This window comes from Eupeodes corollae, chromosome 1 (assembly GCF_945859685.1).
Source record: "Eupeodes corollae chromosome 1, idEupCoro1.1, whole genome shotgun sequence".
Classification (NCBI taxonomy): domain Eukaryota; kingdom Metazoa; phylum Arthropoda; class Insecta; order Diptera; family Syrphidae; genus Eupeodes; species Eupeodes corollae.
This window is the reverse complement of record NC_079147.1, coordinates 73,213,975-73,223,430: the sequence shown is the minus strand read 5'-3', so window position 1 is coordinate 73,223,430 and position 9,456 is coordinate 73,213,975. Positions and strand designations below refer to the sequence as shown.

At 29.8% G+C, this 9,456-nt stretch overlaps 1 protein-coding gene across 1 annotated transcript; it reads left to right on the top strand.

The window, feature by feature from the left end:
* The first annotated feature begins 8,862 nt into the window (after positions 1-8,862).
* Positions 8,863-9,456, top strand: LOC129940985 (adult cuticle protein 1-like). The gene is made up of 2 exons (XM_056049520.1): positions 8,863-9,020; positions 9,090-9,456. The coding sequence occupies exons 1-2, from the start codon at positions 9,015-9,017 to the stop codon at positions 9,390-9,392; spliced, it is 309 nt and encodes a 102-aa protein (XP_055905495.1). The 5' UTR covers positions 8,863-9,014; the 3' UTR covers positions 9,393-9,456.

Genomic DNA, 9,456 nt, shown 5'->3' with positions numbered 1-9,456 from the left:
CTTACGTATATCATTTATTTTTAATGAAAACTAATTAAGTCCTTTTGATGATTTTGTAATGAAATTAATAAGAGAACTTTGTTTAAAATGGTTTGGTTTCCGAAAGCTGTACCTAGTGTTTTATAATTTAAACATACTCACATGAATTGTTGCTGTTTTTTATATCAATTTTTTCATTTCAAATTAAATATTTGTCTGATTGAATTTTGAATATAAATTCGGTGCAGGTTTATAAATCATCAAGGCAAATATTATAATGGATTGTTGAGCATTTTCAATTTCGGTGAAATTTAAGTAAGCAGTTCATAGGGCTAGAAGGTCATTATTAACTCTTAACATTTCAGCTGTTTTGAAAAATAATTAAACAGTGTATTTTGATTTAATCTCTTTTTCTTAACTAACAACAAGGTACCTATTGGTCTTAAAGATATCAATTAGTCAATTGGTCTATATATGCTTTTTATTTATTTGTATGGATATTATATAGGCCGTTAAAATGTTCCACATGCGGTTGGCTTCTGTCAAAAAATTGAGAACTTTTTGCCATTTATAACTTCAAGAGGAATATTTACCCTTTCTGAAAGTGAGCTATGAAGAGCCCTGGAATCCAAAGTGATACAAAGGTTGATGTTCAGGCTGTATAGTTTATACTGACAATATTGAACCAATATAGAGTATGTTGTGATCAAATTGATAGCCACAACAGCGGCCTGGCTGAGTGTGCAGATTTCCGTGTTTTTATTTTAATTTGAGGTTGATTTAAGTATTTTGCATGATTCTCTGATTTCTAGTAATGCAGCTTGAAAAACTCTGGAAAAATTAGACATTTAAGGACCCGAAAAACATTATCGTCGCAACTCCTCATCTCATCGCTGATCTGTGATTCAGTAAAGATAGTGGCATCGATGTCGATTGTAACTATGGCATCCAACCATCTCTTTCTGATAGAAAAGATGGCTTTAAAATCTTTACTGAGGTTCAAGGCAGGTATTCGGCGTCTGTGGTAAAATTATCTGCTGGAATCAGTGTTGTCATGCCAATAGGGCCTGGGAAAGTAACAGTTTTTGATTCCTTAAGCGCGCTGCATGGTACTAAAAAGGCAATGTGTGCGTCTACTGAAACGAGGTGAAGAACTATCAAAAACTTTAGATTGCAAAACAGGGATTTAACCCAAGACCATGATAGTACTATACACAAACCCTCAAGCCATGAGTTCTACAAAGAAGGATCCAAATTGTCACTCGATAAATACTAAAACTTAGGGTGATTTTATAAACATGAAAAATCTTCGTTAGTAAACTAGCCCTTCTCCTTTGCTGCATAATTGAACACACGAATTCAAATTTTTAACTTCCAACAACTTCCAATTTGTCAAATTGAAAATTTTGACATTTCTTGTAGAACGTATGCAGAGCTGGTTAAATACAATTTGAAGATGTCACAAATTGTGGCAGTGAGTAATTTTTATTGTTGATATATAAGGCATGAAAGGAGAAGAACGGACTTTCTTCATTTCCTCCACAATGATTTTTTTACAGAATTTAAATATTTGCCGGGGTAAAGTCTGTTCGGTCAAACAATAACGCCCAATTCTTAAAACGTCATAAAGCCCAAAAGTTCGTAACAAAACCCATAGCTTTAAAACATTTATTTTAGGCATTACGACCATTATGATTTCTATCGTTTCTTACAATGTCATAACGCTATAAGATTCTCATCCGTATAATAAGTTGATTTCAAAAAATATATCCCCCGAAAACATTTCATTTCAATTTTCCCCTACTGTGCGTTTGGCCTGTAAGATGTTAATGGGTTTTGGATATAATCTCTCTTCGTAAGCTGTTATTTCGATTGAAATTATGTTCGAAAAGAAATTAAGTTGAGAGTTAAATACTTTTTTTGACAAAATATTTTTCCGGTTACACTGTGCGAAAAAATAAACAAGATTTAGTAAAATGTTAAAACTAATCTTAAAAGATGATTAACTAATTTCAAAAGATTTTAAAATCTTACTATCCTTTAACAATTTGTAACTTCCAACAACTTCCAATTTGTCGAATTGAAAATTTTGACATATCTCGACGTTTCAAGGTCCCTAGAGTCAAAATAAAAGATTTTTAGAAAGATGTCTGTGCGTGCGTGTGTACGTACGTTCGCGACGTTTTTTTGTCTTCTATATAGCTTAAGAACCAGAAGAGATATCGACTTCAAATAAATTTTGTTATACAGATAATAATGCAGTAAGATGCATAAAGGGCTCTCAAGAAAATTTCGTGGGTGGTTTTTTTTTACTAAGCAGTTTAAAAAATAGGTGACAATTTTGGTTAACCCTAAATATCTCATGAACCAATGGCAATAGAGACTTGAATTAAATTTTATATAATATATTGTAACGTTATACCAAACAAGTGAACACAATTTTGTGCAACGAAAAATAACGTTCTTAAATCGACTTGACAGTTTTTCTTATAAAAAATAAAAACCTGAAAAACCATTGCTCAAAGTTGATAAAAATTGAATTTCGACTCAAATATTTTTCAATGGCTTATAATTTTTAACTTATAAGAAATATTGTTTTGAAAATTCAGTAAAATTTTGAGAAGAATCAGATTGACAATTTTTTTTTACAAAAAATAAAAACCTGAAAAAGAAATTAATTAAAGTTGGTAAAAATTGATTTTCACTTAAATTATATTCATAACTTTGAGATATTGGCTTTAAACTACTTTTATCTTTTAAGAAATGTTGTTACTAACATTCAGTATAATTTTGAGAAAAATCAAATTGACAGTTTTTTGACAAAAAATAAAAACCTATAAAAAAAAAAAACAATATTAAAACTTGGTTACATTTTACTTTCGATTTAAATAGCTTTTCAAAAATTAAAAATATTTTCTTCAAACTTTTTTTATTTCACAGAAAATATTGTTTTCGATATTCAGTAGTTTTTTATAAAAATCCAACAGTCTGTTTTTTCATAAAAAATTAGAAACCTACAAATTTCATTATATCAGAAATATTGTTGGTAATTTTTAAAAATACTCGTAATTCAGGTAGGTAGGTAAGGTAGGTAAGTAGCAGTGGCGAGGCGTGACTCTTTTTAAAGGTAAGTCGGAGAAAAATTAGTGACTAGAAAAAAGGAACTTCAAAACTTTTTTTAACTCAGGAAATAAAATAACTAAAATAAAAGATATAATAGATATAAGAAAAATATAATTTTCAGCATATGTATAGCATATATGTATATCATTTACAATTAAAAACATAAAAGCATTAAAATTAAAAATGTGTAAAGTTGTTTTATTTAAATTCTAAAGCTAATCTACGATCTTTTTTGTTAAATTCTACAAGGACTTTTTCGTAAAAGTCGGGCTTACTTTTAATTTTAAGGAGAAGCTGCTTTTCTACTAAAATTAATGCTAGGTCGGAAAGTCTACTTTATCCTTGGGCGTTTCTTAAATAAGTATGTATTCTCTTGAAAGCTGAAAAAGATCTCTCAACCGAAGCAACACTTATCGGAAGTGTTAATAACAATCTACTTAAATTAAAAATTTGTGGAAATGTGTCACGTAACATATCATTCTTTAAATGTTTATGAGAGAGTCACTTCAAGGTGATGAAGGGATTGAGTTGTATACAAAACTTTAAGTTGATTTTTTAAAGCCGCAAAATCGAATATTCCAGGAAAAAAATTTATTAAAGAAGATATTTTTTCATCCGGCATTATTGTTGCAAAAGAATCATATTTCGATTTATTAAGTAAATCTAAGAATACTAAATTAGAAAAATTTTTATATCTTATATTAAGTTGACCTATAATATTATCTTTAATTTCTATAAAAAGGCGTTTATAGCGCGTTTTTGAATCTATTTCAAGTAATCTTCTTCTTCGTGGCGGTTCTGCGCAATCGTTTAGACTTTCGAAAATTGATTCAAATTTCTCTAAGAAATCAGAGCCAAGCCAAGACTCAAAACATTATATTTCTCTTTTTGCGATTTCAACATCCGTTTGTTTATTTTGAATCAAATTGAAAAGTACATCAGTTTTTGCAAACATTTCTAAGCTCTCGGCTATAGAAAGAGAATCATTATCCCATTCGTTTGGGTTATCTAAAATTTGATTGAAGGTTTCAATAATATCTAATCTGCAATTAAAAATGACGTTTATAATTCGCGAATGGTAGTGCCAGCGAGTCTCCGATACATTTGGCATTTTAATTCGGAAATGTTTTTAAGTGAGCGTGATAAAACTAGATTTAACACGTGTGCATAGAATGGAATGAAGTTTGCCATTGGACATATATCCAGAACTTTTCTTTTTACACCTCCTGCTTCCCCTGACATAACTATTCCATCCTCAGGCAAGTACCGCAATATTCCACTAAGTTGTTCTCTATGGCTTACGTCTGGTGTTTCATCTATCATAATACGTGCGTTTTGTTCGCATTTCATATATAGTAAAGTGAGAAATTCCCAGCAAAACGATCCGCAGTGGCCAGATTTTTGTATTTAAAAGTTGGTGCAACTGAATGAAGATCTGTCAAAATAATAATAAAAAACTTCAAAAAGGGGTTTTGTTTGTAGACTACTACATTAACATGTGGTGTTGAAGCGAGCTTGAAGTTTGCCTCAATTCTTTATATACCTGAATCGAGTTGAGATTTATCTATTCTAAACTGATATAAACCTTTATTTGGAAACATAGCAAAACATAAATATCTTTTCTATTGTTTTTTCTTGCAAAATAAGCCTAGTTAGTCCATGTTCACTAACAAAACTAAATAATATCAACAGTAATAGATTCGTTTTTTCCGCAATGTAAAACACACATGATTCCAAATGCAGAACTACTCAACGAATACAGCCACCGAGATACAAATGCAATATCAATCGTACCAACTTTTGAGAACGAAATCACATAAGATCCATTCGAGGCTCATATAAATGTCAAAAACCTATCCATAGTGAGATTCTACTCTAACTTTTATCGGTGTTATTCTCACTATGGATATTGTTTTTGTTATTCGTATAAAATCCTACTTTACTATGGATAGATTTCCCAACAAAACACGGGTAATGGAGACAAATCTTGCTTTACTTATTACCATTTTAACTTCAGATTTAATCACTGCAGCGATACTATGAATCAAATGATTTTGCAAATCACTTGAGAGCCCCGAAAAATGTGGATTCTGTGCACTGGAGTTTTGTTCTAAATGAGTTTCCATTAAAGAGTCATACTTTGAGAGATACAATAAAGTCTCAATATAATTTCCACGATTATTGGGATCCAGCCTTTCATCGTGGCCTCGGAATGCCTGCTCTTGTTTACCTAACAAAACGACTGTATCTATAAAACGCTCCATTAGTTTTTTATTCCGCTCAACTTTCTTGTTATGAGCTACAAAGGAATTACCTAAAGAAATTTCAGTTTGGTTATGACCAAAATCATGCAGTGATAAACAACTGCGAATATGTTTTTCCGTCTTTGCTTGTGCTTGTTTGCCGAATTAAAAACATTATTAATATCCGCGTAACCTGTGCGACTCCAAACAGTGGGGGAGTTGGAAAACAAAAGACAAGGAAAACAAAACATTTTGTTTAATTTGCAGCTTCCGGTCAACCATGAATATTTTTGATACAATGAAAGATTGAAATGGGAAACGAAACTGTCTTTTCTTTTGTATTCTATTTTCAAAGGAGGGGTAGAGCGTCTTCCTCTATCACTTTTTTTTCATTAAGAAATTAAGTTTTTCAAAGTTATTGTTTTCATTTAACAGAAAATCTGTCAAACAGCAATCTAATCTTATTAGAGCCATTGTGACTTTTGGGTAACTAAAATTTAAACAACCACTTTTCACAAATCACTTTCAATTAAAACTTCAATTAACTTTGTATCTTCTATTAATATTAATTTCGTTAACACTTTTATTTATGCACCTTGCACTGCAATCTGCTTTTAAACTGTATTTTAAAACAAAATCTCAGTTGCCTAGTTCATTTTGGCCACTTGTACCACTTTACTAAAATTGCAATAACTTTCTGTCAAAAATTATTTGACTACGTAATTTTCTACAAGTGGCAACTCCTACTTCTTAAACTTCATCCGTCGAGAATGAAGGAAAATGTCCAATAAGTCCATAAGAGACGGGTTACGTTTGCCTTTTTAACTTTCCATAGGAAGTTATTGTAATGGGTCCGATTTGTCAAATTGAAAATTTTGACATTTCTCGACGTTTCAAGGTCCCTAGAGTCGAAAAAAAAGTTTTTTAGAAAGATGTATGTGCGTGCGTGTGTACATACGTTCGTACGACCGTACGTTCGCGAAGTTTTTTTCGTTGTCCATGGCTCAAGAACCAGAAGAGATATCGATTTCAGATAATAAGGCAGAAAGAAGCAAAAAGGGCTCTCAAGAAAATTGCAGGGGTGGTTTCTTACCCATAGCAGTTTGAAAAAAGGTGAACATTTTGGTTAACCGTAAATATCTTACGAACCAAAATCGCTAGAGACTTGAATTAAATTTTGTGTAATAAACTGTAACGTGATACCAAACAAATATATTTTTTGGAAAAATTCCATTTGACTGTTTATTTTTATAAATAAAAAAACTGGAAAAAAAATTTGTCACCTCTAAAATTTTACGACTAAAATATGATTTCATCTTCAAAACAATTTTGTGCAACGAAGAATAATGTTTTTGACATCTGATAAAATTTTGTGAAAAATCAAATTGACAGTTTTTCTTACAAAAAATAAAAACCTTAAAAAAAAATAAATAAAAGCTGGTAAAAATGATTTTCAACTAAAATATCTTCTCAAAAATTTGAGATAATAGCTTCTAACTAATTTTTACTTATAAGTAATATTGTTTTCAATATTAGGACTCATTTTGAGAAAAATCGAATTGATAGTTTTTTTACAAATAGTAAAAGCCTAAAAGAAAATTAATAAAAGTTGGTAAGAATTGATTTTTGACTAAAATATCTTTTCAAAAATTTAAAATATTTGCTTTAATTTACTTTTATCTTTCAAAAAATATTCAGTAAAATTAAAAAAAAATTGAATTGACAGTTTTTGTACAAAAAATTAAAAACCTAAAAAAATTTAGAAAAAAATGGTTAGTAAAAATTGATTTTGAACCAAAAATTTTAAATATTTCCTTCAAACTAATTTTATCTTATAAAAGATATTGTTTTCAACATCGAATTGACAGTTTAATTACAAAAAATAAAACTTAAAAAAAAAAACAATACTAAAACTTGCTAAAAATTTACTTTCGCCTCAAATAGCTTTTCAAAAATTAAAAGTATTGGCTTCAAACTTATTTTATTTCACAGAAAATATTGTTTTCGATATTGAGTAATTTTTATATAAAAATCCAACAATCCGTTTTTTCATAAAAAATAAAATATACAAACAATGGAACGCAAATTTGGTAAAAATTTTAAGCAAGACAAATTGACAGACGGGATGGGAAGTTATCAGTGTGGGTCGCATCCCAGCCTCTTTTTTAAGTTAAAATCAAGGAATGGCTTCTTTAACTTTTAGCAATTTGCTAAATTAATATGACATCTCTATAATTATACTTATAAGAGCAGTGGGTTGAATGGTCTAGTTGGGAATTCCAATTAACGGGTCCGTTAAAGCGTATGTGCTTTGTGATACTTTTAGATATGTTTGCATGCTTGTTTTTTTTTAATAAAAGGCAATTATCAATTTACTAATTACAAAAACGAAACGAAAGGTTTAAAACTTTCTATTCCCTTAGTTGAAAGCTAACTAAAAAATTGTTAAACCCTTAACAATTGTTTGTTTAAAATTTTTGCGCCAGATTTGTCTCTTTTAATGACTTTTATTTTTGTATCATTTCACAAATTTTAAACTATATTAAAGAATAACTAGAAAAATCAATGACCCCCAAAGTTTTTAAGTACGATAATCTACTTTCACACGATAGCTACAATATTTTCCAGGTCATTATTACAGTACATTTTCACTGTTAAGTAGTGCTATTAACAACAAAGACCCCAAGAATACTATACTATGCTTACATTTATATACTTCTAAATTGAAAATGTTATGTCCGAATTTAGACTTGGATTTAGAAAGCTTACACCAGAAAACGATATGATTTTTTTTGGAAATATAACACAAAATACTCATATACTCTTACTATCCTGTCGGTCCAAGGTAAAATTCAGTTTCTGCTGAAAAAAAAACTGTTTTACAAAATAATATTCAAATACATTTTGTTTATTATCCAAAAAGTAAGTTCAATTGTTTTAGTTGAGATTTTTTAACTTGTAAACGTCATAACTAAACTTTCAAAACTTTTTGCCCTAAGCGATTTTCTTATAGTGTATTCGTATATTTTTAGTTAGTTTATATTCAAACGAATATTTCAAATGAATATTTCAAATGAAATCTTTTCCCAACATTTTACACACGATCTATTTTCATACTGAAATAATAAGAATACATTCAATCAATTTGTCTTAACTGTTTTACTCCAACTCACTATAATAATAATTATTTTTAATTTACTGTGTAATAATCGATATTCAAATAATTGAACTTGAGAATGTGATGATTTAAATTTTTCTGGTATATTAATACCGTTATTAATATTTTAATCCAAATTGTGTTTGCAATGACAGTTGTAATATTTTTTATTTATATCAAGACATCAAACCAATGCCAGATAGTAATAAAATTAATACTGAATTCGTATTAAATTCTTGTCATTCCGATTATCAAGTTAGCATTCATTTTTATACCTACCACACCAAAACCACTTTGACTTATGCACTTCGAGACATTAAAAAATACAATTAATGTCTCAAGAAAATGTATGTTCTGGTTATATTTATGCATTAACATATTTCTACTTAGTTCGAAGAAATCTTAAAGAAGGTATAAAAGTTGATCTACTTTTTGTTATAAAATCAGAAATCGTTTAAAGCTCTTTAGTTAAAGTCTATTTTTTCTCTTTAGTACAACAACAAAACAAAAACATGAAGGTAAGTTGTAATTAACTTTCTCAAAAAGATAATATAATTTATATCCCTTTTATTTCTTTTACATATAAGTTCGCCATTGTTGCCGTAGTCTTGTTTGCTCTCACTATCATGCAAGTTCAATCTTCTATTATCCTTGGTCTTGGTCCTGTTGCTGGACCAACCCTACAACAAGGTCCAATTGTGATTGGCTGGGGAGCCAGTGTACCAGTAGCGGTTCCATCTCCAATTGCTGTCGATGTTTCATCTGTTGTTGGAGCACCAGGAGCCACTTATGTGGCTAAGACTCTTGGCGCTGTTCATGCTGCACCACTGCCCGGACATACCCAATCAGCTGTCGCAGTTAATGTTGACCCAGCACCAGGAACTTTGTAAATACATTATTGCAATGTAAATTGATAACAAAACTGATAAGAACACTGATCTGATATTGAATTGC